The sequence below is a fragment of the Mandrillus leucophaeus genome, unplaced genomic scaffold, assembly GCF_000951045.1.
Source record: "Mandrillus leucophaeus isolate KB7577 unplaced genomic scaffold, Mleu.le_1.0 Scaffold23, whole genome shotgun sequence".
In the NCBI taxonomy this organism is placed as follows: domain Eukaryota; kingdom Metazoa; phylum Chordata; class Mammalia; order Primates; family Cercopithecidae; genus Mandrillus; species Mandrillus leucophaeus.
The window spans coordinates 2,644,564-2,656,839 of NW_012102365.1; the positions used below are offsets into that span (position 1 = coordinate 2,644,564).

At 49.6% G+C, this 12,276-nt stretch overlaps 1 protein-coding gene across 1 annotated transcript in view; it reads left to right on the forward strand.

Annotated features, from left to right (window-relative positions):
* Nucleotides 1-12,227, forward strand: part of SMPDL3B (sphingomyelin phosphodiesterase, acid-like 3B) — a 29,018-nt gene extending 16,791 nt beyond the window's left edge. The window contains 10 exon segments of the mRNA XM_011981713.1: nucleotides 1,636-1,733; nucleotides 5,811-5,954; nucleotides 6,969-7,044; nucleotides 7,046-7,139; nucleotides 8,329-8,509; nucleotides 8,593-8,726; nucleotides 11,560-11,608; nucleotides 11,611-11,773; nucleotides 11,775-11,838; nucleotides 11,840-12,227. Of these exon segments, the coding sequence (XP_011837103.1) occupies nucleotides 1,636-1,733; nucleotides 5,811-5,954; nucleotides 6,969-7,044; nucleotides 7,046-7,139; nucleotides 8,329-8,509; nucleotides 8,593-8,726; nucleotides 11,560-11,608; nucleotides 11,611-11,773; nucleotides 11,775-11,838; nucleotides 11,840-11,911 (1,075 nt within the window). The 3' untranslated portion in view covers nucleotides 11,912-12,227.
* The last annotated feature ends 49 nt before the right edge of the window (nucleotides 12,228-12,276 follow it).

Genomic DNA, 12,276 nt, shown 5'->3' on the forward strand with positions numbered 1-12,276 from the left:
GCGATCTCGGCTCACTGCAAGCTCTGCATCCTGGGTTCACGCCATTCTCCTGCCTCAGCCTCCTGAGTAGCTGGGACTACTGGCACCCGCCACCATGCCCAGCTAATTTTTTTGTATTTTTAGTAGAGACGGGGTTTCACCGTGTTAGCCAGGATGGTCTCAATCTCCTGACCTTGTGATCCACCGACCTTGGCCTCCCAAAGTGCTGGGATTACAGGTGTGAGCCACCACGCCCGGCCGAAATTTGACTTCTAAGAGAGCTGCAGTCCCTTTGAGGATGGCCATTAGAAATTAGGTGTGTTTTACTACTCAGGAGGCTGAGGCAGGAGAATCGCTTGAACCTGGGAGACGGAGGTTGCAGTGAGCCAAGATCCCGCCACTGCACCCCACCCTGGGTGACAGAGTGAGACTCCGTCTCAACAAAAAAAGCACCTAAAAAAATTAAAAATGCACCTGGTGTGTTTTTTATCAGACAGAATTAGATTATCCAATCTAGAAATAAAAAATGTGAAATTTTGTCCCTTTGTCTTTGGGTTTCTGGCCTGTCCCCAGGGAGTTTTCAGGGCAAAACAGCCCCTCTTGCTGCCCTCATGTGGGTATCAGAGACACTGATAGGAGGCAATGGCTGTGAGCATGGACTCTGGGGCCAGGCTGACTGGGTTCAAATCTTGGCCCCACCACTTTCTAGTGGTGTACACTTAGCCACAAATTTTTTCTCCGCTGTCTCTGGTGCTTGATTTAGGATAGGCACAATTCTTAATTTTTCTGTGTCTTGGTTTCTTTATCTGTCAAACAATAAAATCTAACAATAGAATTTACATTGCAGTGTTATAGTGGGGAAAAAATTAGTGGCTATGGCAACAACACACAGAAAGTACCTGGCAGAAAGTCAGCCAGTGTGAGCTTCTATCGGCAGTATCAATATTATTATGCTAATTAGTTTCACTGGGGGAGTACCTGGGCAGCAGAGGCCTCAGGATTTTGATTGTCTGGACATCTCCCCATCCCTACACCCCACTACCACCGTTTTCCTCCCCTTGCCGAGCATTTCTAAGGTGGACCCAAGAATTTAGATTCATGGCATGGGGGGCACAATGGTCCCAGGGCAGAATCAGTACCTGCCCTGGAAAAGATCTGAACCCTAGACTCTGAAGCCAGCTTCAAACTCTTTTGAACTCTTCGGGAAAGGAACATAATTCAGAGATGTCTTCTCAACCCTGAGCTCTCTTGGGGTTTGCAGATGGGACTGGAACTCCAGAGCTTTCCTCTCTAAATAATAATATTAATTACAACCTAGCAGCTACTCTTACTGTACTACATTATGTATATAATTTTCCTCCTTGATGGATACCTAACAAGCACTCTGCAAGAACTGTATTATCCCAACATTACAGATGAGTTAATAGAGGCTCAGAGAGGTTAAACAACCAGTCAAAGGACCCATAGCAGGAAAATGGTGAAGCCTAGCTCTCAGCTCTGTCCCATCTGACTCCACTCTAACCTGGCCATTCCCCCTCAAGGGGACATCTGAGGCCCAGGTCCACAGGTTTTCCTCTCACTGCAGAGCTGTCCCTTCCTTTTCTTCTGCCCCTTCCTGAGTTGCCTGCCCCAAATTGGCTTGGTGGTGTTTCGTAGTGATGACATGCCTCACGTGCCCGATGAGAAACTGGGAGAGGCAGCTGTACTGGAAATTGTGGAATGCCTGACCCAGCTCATCAGAGAGGTTTTTCTAGGTAAGACTGTGCCATTGGTCCCTCCACAGTGTTCTCTGAACTCCAGGCACTGTCTGGCACAGTGGGACAACAGCAGCAGCGAGTGTCCTGGCTGACCTTCATCCATGGACAGCGATGGCTGTTGGCCAGGTCTTCATGGTGACCATTTCTCGCCTTCCTAACAAGCCGGAAGGCAACATGCAAGCCCATGGGACTGTGGATACACACAGAATCCTTTCAAAGGAAATGCCCTGCATTTCACTGTCTTCTGCTCCTGCCTGTCACCAGACCCATGAACCCTTCTCCAGGTGTCTAGAGTTACACACAGGTGTCATCCCTGTGTGAGTCTCACACACAGCCCATGTCCTGCTCTGGAGTTGGCGTCCATCACCCTCAAACTGTCCTGGCTGCCAGGGTCTCTGGGAAATGCTAATTTCCAGCCAAGATGCTGTTTCCTGTTGCTTCCAAGGACTTCAGAGCCTGGCAGAGCAGGCAGGGACTGGGGGTGAGTGAGGCAGCAGCCCTACAGGACAGTGTAGGGTGAATAGGGTCTGCGTGCCCCATCTAATGGCCCTTGCAAATGTTTTAAAGCAGTCTGCACCGAAAACAACATCCTGGAGGCTAAATCAGGCTGCCAGGCTGCCAACTGGGCACCTGAGAAAGCAGCCTACAGCCCCCAGCCCACCTTTTTTGGGTTCCAGTATATCTGCCCCCTCTACAGATCTTCATCATGTGCTCCCAGGACACAGATATGGAGTAATAATCAAAATAAATAACAGCACTAGCAGCAGTCACTCTGTGTCAAGTGTGAAGGGTCAGGCTGGCTCGAAGAATTTTCAAGCCTTAGCTCCTTCACTGTCACCATAAGCCTCGGGGGAGGTGCTGTGACCTCAGTTTTACTGATGAGGGGGGTGAGCCTTAGGATTAAGCAAACTAGTGAAGGTCACATTTACTTAAGGGGTCCAAATCCTGGTGTGGGCACTGCCCTTACTGTCTGTTCCTGCTGCTTCCTTCCCTCAACACAAGTCAATCTAGGCAAAGAGATGTCTGGATGCTTCCAGTTTATCTAACCCAGCCCAACCCAAGTCAGGCTGCTTGGTTTCCTTTGTCTTCCAGCAGAGGTCACTAGTTAGGGTCAAACCAGGACATTCCCCCGACCCCAGCAGCAGGCACCATTATTCCCAATGTATAGTAAAGGAACCTATGGCTCCAAGCTAGTCATCTCCTAGGGAGGGACTCAAACTCAGATCCAACTGGGAGTACTTCTCCTTTGCTTCACATGGGACTTTTGGAACACAAGTCAAATATTGGGTAAGAAAATGCTTCCCTGACTGTTTTGTTTTTTGAGAGAAGGTCTTGCTGTCACCCAGCCTGGAGTACAGTGGCACGATCAAGGGTCACTGCTGCCTTCATCTCCCAGGCTCAAGCAATCCTTCCATCTCACTCTCTTACGTAGTTGGGATTAGAGGCACACGCCACCACTCCCTGCTAATTATTTTTATTTTCATTTTTATTTATTTATTTATTTTTTAAGACTGAGTCTTGCTCTGTCACCCAGGCTAAAGTGCAGTGGTGTGATCTTGGCTCACTGCAACCTCCACCCCCATGGGTTCAAGTGATTCTCTTGCCTCAGCCTCCCAAGTAGCTGGACTACAGGCGTCCGCCACCACGGCCCGCTAATTTTTGTATTTTTAGTAGAGATGGTGTTTCACTGTGTTGGCCAGGCTGGTCTCAAAGTCCTGACCTCAGGTGATCCGCACGCCTTGGCCTCCCAAAGTGCTGGGATTACAGGCGTAAGCCACTGCGCCTGGCCTGTTTTCAATTTTTGTAGAGATAGAGGTCTTACTGTGTTGTGTAGGCTGGTCTTGAACTCCTGGGCTCAAGTAATTCTCTCCCTCAACCTCCCAAAGTGTAGGGATTACAGGCATGAGCCACCATGCCTGGCCTATTGACTATGATTTAACACACAAATGTAAATTATAAGGTTTTGTAGTTTCTACCACACTTGCCCATTTATTGACTTTCCTAATATCCAAGATGCCGTTGACTGAAAGATGCATCATTTTGTATAACTAAGAAAAAACAGCTACCAATTATAATCTGACACAGCACTTTCTCATGGCCACACCTCACTTTTAGAGATGGTGCTATGAGAACAAATGGGAAGGGATGAAATGAAGGCGTTATCTAACTGACAATTCTAAAAACACAAGCCAAGCAGAACGCTCCCATTTTATAGATAATTAAACCGAAGTACAGAGAGGTCGAGGAAGTGGCCTCAGAAGAGGAAGGGACTGAAACTCGAGATTCAGGGTTCCACATCATGTGTTCTTCCTGCTGTGTGAGTCGGCCGTGAACACTGGTCCCCGCTCATCAGCACAGCCAAGTGGTTGACAACACAGGCATGCAAAGCAAACAAATCCAGGGCCCTGGGCCAGGTGCAGTGATCATATGCCTGCAAACCCAGCACTTTGAGAAGCTAAGGCTGGAGGATTGCTTGAGGTCAGGAGTTTGAGACTGGCCTAGGCAACATAGTAAGACCCTGCTTCTACAAAAAATAAAAAAAAAATAGCCATGTATGGTGGTGTGTATCTATACTCTTAGCTACTTGGGAGGCTGAGGCAGGAGGATCACTTGAGCCCAGGAATTTGAGGTTACAGTGAGCTATGATTGTGCCACTGCACTGCCGCCTGGGTGGCAAAGCAAGACCCTGTCATGTAGGGCCCAGTTCTAGCTCTGCTATAGTTTAGCTGGGTAATCTCATAAAGACTCAGTCTGCTGCCTGTGAAAAAGGAAAGTCATGGTACCTGTCCATAGGGTTGTTATGAGGATTAAATAAGGTAATTCATTCACTCATTTAGTCAATCAACTAGTAGTTATTGAGCATCGACTATGGTAGAGACACCATTCCAGGAGTAGAAGACGTGGCAATGAACAAGACACCAGGTCGCACCCCCGTGGAGCTTATGTTTGCGAGGAGCTGGGCACACAGAAGCAGTGAAAACACAGGAGTGAGTCCCTCCCTTCTCAAATGCCCTTGGGATTCAGGGATTTTTTTTTTTTCTTAAATGGATTCTTAATGGCTGCTGGCATTTACTTTAGAGAGGTGAGGTTTTTCCAGGCAGTTACAGTGATGCATTTCACAACCTCCTACTTTGGCAGAGTTCTCAGCATTTCCAGGTCTTGTAGGCTGTACCAGGCAAAGGGTGTGTTAGAGATATTTCCCAACCGGAATGGGAGACTCCAGCCTCCCTCATTTGTTCCAGGTCACTCCCTGTGATAGACCAAGCTCATATAAGGGCCCGGCCCTGTTCTGAGTCCAAGAGTTGTTTTTGTTGAGTGTCAAATATTTATTGAACACCGATTAGGTACCAGACACTGAGCATAAAATAAAAACAGAAATGAGGCTGTTCATGTGGAGGAAATGAGTCTAATGGGTTTCCCTATACCTCCAGGCCTCATTCACAGGCCCCTTCCTCAGGGAGGCCTCCCCAAACCCACTCCTACCCTCTGTTGTTACTCCCATAGCAAGTGGCCATTCCCTTTTTGTGACATCCCTTACACCTCTACTCAATACCTGTCAACCCTATCGAATGGCAGGACGTCTGGGGCTGGAAGCCTGGTTTCCAGCTCTGTGCATTGGCTCATAGTAGGTGCTCAGTAAAACATTTGCTGACTGCATGGATGAGTGAAACTCCTAAGGCCTCCCAGAGTGAAGCAGACCCTTTCCCTAACAGTAAGATGGATCTGGAATCACCAGGAATTGGGAACACTAAATTACCAAGTGGCTGACAGTGATCGGAATCATTTAGACCTAGTTCTCCCCTTCTCATCATCTGCTGCTTTCCTTCTAACCAGGAAACTTCCTGCTGGGAATGGGCTTAGGGACTGCGATGAAAGCAGCCACTGCTCTTCCTCCCAAAGCCTAAGCAAAGTTCAGTCAGATTCTATCAAATGTGGGTTTCCTATCTGCGTCTTTTCCTCATCTGTGCTATCGCTCTTCCCCTTGAGCTCTGCTGGCCAGTGGCCAACAGAAAATGATTAACTCCCCCGAGTGCTTTTGCATATATATTTTGATGTTTCACCCTTGCTTCCCAGATACTAAAGTCTATGCTGCTTTGGGAAATCATGACTTTCACCCCAAAAACCAGTTCCCAGCTGGGATTAACAAGATCGACAATCAGATAGCAGAACTATGGAAACCCTGGCTTAGTAACGAGTCCATTGCTCTCTTCAAAAAAGGTACCAGCACCATCTGCTCATATCAGGAGCACTTACTGTATGCCAGGGTCTGATCTTCGTCTTCACAACAACCCCTTGAAATAAGTACTGATTTTATCTCCAATTGACAGATAAGGAAGCCAGGGTCATACAACTTAGAAAAGGCAGTCTTGGGAGCAGAATCCAGAACTAACTCCAAAGCCCTTGCTCTAAACTCCAAAACCCTTGCTCTAACCCCCACGGCACTCATGATGCTCCTAAGTTCATATCTACTGAGCCTTTACTGTGTGCCAGGCATTACCCTCAGCCTGGTCCTAGACACTTCACAACAGCCCTTGGAAGGAGTGGTTTCGCTTCTAGCAGGTGTGAACCTTGCCACCACTGACACCATGGGCTGGATGATTCTGTCGCAGAGGACTGCCACGTGTGTCGCAGAATGTTGCAAACACCCACTAGAGTGATACCCTCAGGAACACCCCCAGTTGTGACAACCAGAAATGTCTCAGACATTGCCCAGTGTTCCCTGGGGCCAGAAGCACCTGGTTGAGAATGACTGGTCCAGAAACACAGCCAGCCCAAGGTGACTGTGACCCTACTCTTCCCTTTCCTCGGTCTCCTGCTGTTGGGACTCCCCAGTGGTCAAAGCCAACCAGAAGCCTGTGGCACAGAGGCCTGTTGATTTAATCCACGTAGATCAGCTCTTGGAAAAGACAGCTGAGCGGTGAAGGGTGGACAGTGGATCTGGATGGGCAAACACACATCACTGTTATTCTCACTATACAGATAAGGAAACCGAAGTACAGAGAGGTGAAGTTACTCTCCCAAGTTGCAGAGCGAATGAGTTCCAGAGCCAGGATTTCAATCCAGGCCTTCTGGCTCCAGAACCTCTGACCTTCCAGATTGAGGTCCCACCCATGGGAAAGATGGGAGGGGAAGATGCAAGGGAAAAAGAAAGTGGGACAGTGAAGTGGAAGGGGCAGAAGCCCGTCTGGCCAGAGGTGGGGGCCTCCTTCATATTGTCCCTGGCTGTGACAGGTGCCTTCTACTCTGAGAAGCTGCCAGGTCCCAGCGGGGCTGGGCAAATTGTGGTGCTCAACACCAATCTGTACTACCAGCAATGAGCTGACAGCAGACATGGTGGACCCTGGCCAGCAGTTCCAGTGGCTGGAAGATGTGCTGACCAATGCCTCCAAAGCTGGGGACATGGTAAGAGGTCCTGCTTCTTTCTTTTCTCATCTAGGGTTATTTTCTGCACAAGTCTCCCGCTTGGCGCAAACTCACCCACCCACCCAAAGATGCCCACATCCCAGAGGGTCCTTCATCAGCCTGGCACCAGCAGAGGGCTTCCTCCATCCTCACCACAGCCCTGTGTGCTGGGATCCGGAGCCCACTGCAGATGAGGACCCTGAGGCTCATAAAGAGTGGTGACAGTCCCAAGTCATATAATAAGTGATGAAGCCCAGACTAGAAGACCAGTTTCCAGACTCCAAGTCCAGTGCTGTTTCTACTCCCACCACATGTGCAGCTGCAGCCAGGACTGTGTGCCAGACCTCCAGGGGATGCCCTGCCCTTGAGTGTGTCCAGCTAGTCTGCTGGCCTGACAACTCCTCAAGAACTGGCTCAGTGTCCCATTTGCCCAAGTCCTCGCACTGACTAGCCTATCCCAAGAGGATCTCACAGCTGGTGCCCATGAGCACGAGCTATGTCAACATTGGGCACGTTGTTTAGGACATTATACAGATGATCTCAGGTAGCAGAACTATGGAAACCCTGGCTCAGTAACGAGTCCATCATTCTCAAAACCCCACCAGCTAGGTATTATTCTGGATGAGAAAACACAGCTCAGAGAGGTGACACACAGCTGGTGTCTAAACTGCAGTCTGACTCCAAAACCCATAGAGTCAACCCTGTCCCCTGTTCTAACTCCTGCCATGGTGGCCAAGTGCCCAGGTGGTGTCAGCTGAGTGACTCAAGGAATGTAAGAAACGAATGCACATTACCGTGTAGCATATGAACACAACCATGCAAGAATGGTTTCGTTGCAGTGTTCAAGCTCTCCAAGAGAAGAGTAGTCTTGGAAGGATTAGGAAGGCTTCATTGAGGAGGTGCTCTTTGAGTTAGGTTTTGAAGTATGGGGAGGATTTACAGAAGTGAAAAGGAGAAGGGTACTCCAGGTGGCAGGCACGGAGGTGGGAAGGTATGTGGTGCATTCATTGCAGGGCACAGGGAGAATGCCTGAGTCTGCCTGGTAGATGGAATCCGGGAGGCTTTCAGGGAGGAGATACATTTGGGCCCATCTACCTGTCTTTGGGGGCAATTTGCAGGTTTTGAGAAGTAGAAATGAGGGTCTGGAGAGGGTATCTGTGAGCCTCTTCTGCGAACCCCTCCCTTGTAGGTGTACATTGTTGGCAACGTGCCCCCAGGGTTCTTTGAGAAGACACAAAACAAGGCATGGTCCCAGGAGGGCTTCAACGAAAAATACCTGAAGGTGGTCCGGAAGCATGGTTGCGTCATAGCAGGGCAGTTCTTCAGGCACCACCACACTGACAGCTTTCAGATGCTCTATGATGACGCAGGTATTCAACCTGGAGGGCAACTGCCAGCTCCGTCCCTCCTTCTCTCCCCAGACCCTCTCTGTCCTGCTGCTCTTTCCTGACAGGTGCCCCCATAAGCGCCATGTTCATCACACCTGGAGTCACCCCATGGAAAACCACATTACCCGGAGTGATCAATGGGGCCAACAATCCAGCCATCCGGGTGTTCGAATATGACCGAGCCACACTGAGCCTGAAGGTCAGGAGTCCTGTGGAGGCCAGAGGAGGAGGGTGGCAGGGGCTTAAATGCATCACCACCTCCCCTAACGCTCAGCTTATCCACCCTCCCCTGACCACTGAGCCCCAGGAAGGTCGATCTCCTTCCACCCTTCTCTAGCAGCTCAGGATCAGAACCCTGGAGACACCTGCCACCAAGTCAGGGCAGTGCTTCCCCAAGTCTCCTTTTCCCCTGGATGACTGGCACAGCCTCATACCTGGTCTCCGTGCCTCTGGCCCTGCCCTGCTGTGGTCCATCTGCTACACAAGAGAGAAGAAACTAATCTCCTATAGCACCACTTTCATCTTGTCTCTGCCCTGCTCAAAAACCTTCAGTGGCTCCCCAGTGCCTTCAAGATAAAGTTGTGTCTCCTTGGCCTAGTACTCAAGGCTTTCCACAGTCTGACTTCAAGCCCATTGTCCACCTTTTCCATACACAGACAAGGCTCCAGCCCCTAATTCTTTGAGCAATCCCTCACCTGGTGGGATGAGCTTGTGGTTGTTGAGATGAAAAATAGTATTCCTTTATTTATCCATCAAAATGCGTTAAGTCTGTGCCATGGGCCAGGCCCTGTTCTAATCTCATGAGATATGTAAATGTACAAAAAAAAGTCACCCCTCTCCTGGACCTGACATCTCACAAGAGAGGGACAATAAATATGTAGAATTAATTCTAGTACTGAGAGAAGGGCTAAGGAGAAAATCAAAACAGTGAGGTGACAGAGTGATGGCTATGGGAGGTGTGTACTGTGTTAAATAGGTGGGAAGGGGAAGTGTCCACATAAGGTGCCATTTGAGTTCTGAGTGTATTGAGGGAGTGAGCCATGTGGGTATCTCAGGGAGGTGGAGGGAAGAGCAAGTCAAAGGCCGGGGTGGGAATGTGCTTGGTGGGTTAGGGGAAGAGCACGGAAGCCAGGTGGCCACAGGGAGAGGCCCAAGGGGAGAGGGGGAGGGGAGGTCCGATCTTGCAGGCATCAATGAGGACTTTGGATTTGGAGGGTTTGGCGCAGAAGAATGAAATCCTGTGACTTAAAATTTTACGGAATCATCACGTCTGCTGTGCAGGGAACAGGCTATAGGGGCAGGTGGGGAAGGAGTGAGGCCATTTGGAGGGAAGGACAAACCCCGGATGACAGGATGGTGGCTTGGCCAGGGTGGAGGCAGTGAGGTGGTAAAAAGTGCCAGGTCCTGGATGAATTTTGGATGCAGAATTTGCTAGAGTGGATGTGGGCTGTGAGGGAAAGGGACGAATCCAGGAGGCTTCCAAGGCTTTTGGCCTGCGCAATGGATAGGCTGTGGCTGCCGGTTATTAAGAAGAGTGGCAGGGTGATCAGGCTTCGGGGGGTGAGTCAGAGGTCTGGTTTTGGACCTGCTAACTTTGGGATGGCTGAATGGCATCAAGTGAAAGTGGTCAGGGAAGGGGCAAGTTGGAGCTTGAAGAGGTGGCGATAGAAATGTGATCTGGGAGTGGAGAGAGGACATTTAAAACCAACGGCTGGATGAGCTAACCCAGGTCCTTGATTCTAATAAATGTAGATTAAGAAGAGGTCTGAGGGGTTTTAAGAGTGGCCCGTTGTCCACATGGGCACTCTGAGGGTCTGAGCAAGGGGAATGGCAGGCTGAGGGACCCCCACCATCACCCGCGAACGGGCCCTACATTGTCCTCAGGGAAGGAGTCAGCCCTGAGCTTGAATCCTGACTCCACCACTCCAGCTTTTTGATCTTTTGACCTCTGTGCCTCACTTGCTTCACCTGTAAAATGGGAGTAACAGAACCTCACAGGGTTTGAGGAGGACTCCATGAAATAATGGAATGTGCCTGGCACAGAGTGGCCATGCATACAGGCAGCTCGTCTTACCCCGTCTGCAGTGGCCTGAAGCAGGTTCATAAATGTACCTGGAACCTGTTGGACTGATGAACCCCGCAGAGCCTAGCCGTGAACATGCACCTGGGTCCTAGGAGTCTATAGTTCATGATCTCTCTCATGCTTAATGTCGCTCTTTTTATGTTGCTTTTGTCTATTCATTATGTAAATGTTTACTGAGCATCTTCTACGTGTACCCTAGCATGGTGGGACCTGGGTAAACAACCTGGGGGCCAATCCTGCTACCACTGAATACCTGTATGAATACCTGTATGACTACCTGTATGAATACCTGTATGAGTACCTGTATGAAGACCTGTATGAGTACCTGTATGTATGAATATCTGTATGACTACCTGTATGAGTACCTGTATGACTACCTGTATGAATACCTGTATGAGTAACTGTATGAATACCTGTATGAGTACCTGTATGTATGAATATCTGTATGACTACCTGTATGACTACCTGTATGACTACCTGTATGAATACCTGTATGAGTACCTGTATGAAGACCTGTATGAGTACCTGTATGTATGAATACCTGTATGAGTACCTGTATGTATGAATACCTGTATGAGTACCTGTATGAGTACCTGTATGACTACCTGTATGAGTACCTGTATGACTACCTGTATGAATACCTATATGACTACCTGTATGAATACCTGTATGTATGAATACCTGTATGAATACCTGTATGACCCTGGCCAAGTGAATTAACCTCTTTAGGCCTCAGTTTCCTCATTTGTGAAACCAGGGTAATAAGCGCAGTTACCTCATTCAATTCAGAGGATGTCTGCCAAGCACACTGGGTGCACAGCTAAGTGCTCAATAACTACTAGTGGTCATGATCACTACTCTAAAGAACGTGGGGGCAAATGCAAGGTGCAGGATGGGGATGGAAGCAGACAGCTGCTCACAGCCGGCCTACCCCAAACCCTTTCTCCAGGACATGGTGACCTACTTCATGAACCTGAGCCAGGTGAATGCTCAGGGATGCGGCGCTGGGAGCTCGAGTACCAGCTGACTAAAGCCTGCTGGGTTCCCGACACCAGCGCCCACTCTGTGCAGGCAGTGTTGGACCGCATCGCCGGCGACCAGGGCGCACTACAGCACTACTACGTCTGTAACTCAGTCAGCTACTGTGCTGGGGTCTGCCACGAGGCAGCACGTGTGTGCCATGCGCCAGGTGGACGTTGACGCCTACACCACCTGTCTGTATGCCTCTGGGGACCACACCCGCGCCCCAGCTCCCGCTGCTGCTGATGGCCCTGCTGGGCCTGTGCACGCTCGTGCTGTGACCCGCCAGGCTCACCTTCTTCCTGGTAACGGGTAACGGGGGTAGTGCCCGGGATCACCCAGAACTGGGCTTTCCACCATTTCCTCCGCGCCTGAGGAATGAACTGAAATAGGACAACCGAATCGGGAAGTGAAGCCCCGGGACCTGCAGTGATCCGTGATCGCGCCACTGCACTCCAGCCTGGGCGACAAAACCAGACTCTCTCCAAAAACAAACCAGAAACAGAAAACAAATGACGACCCGAGACCCCCCACAGCATATTTCTTTTGCGTTTTATGTTTCATTCACAAAACAAAGCTCATGGTGCATTTGATTCTTTGTTGTATTCCTTTTCTTTTCTTTTCTTTTCTTTTGAGACGGAATCTC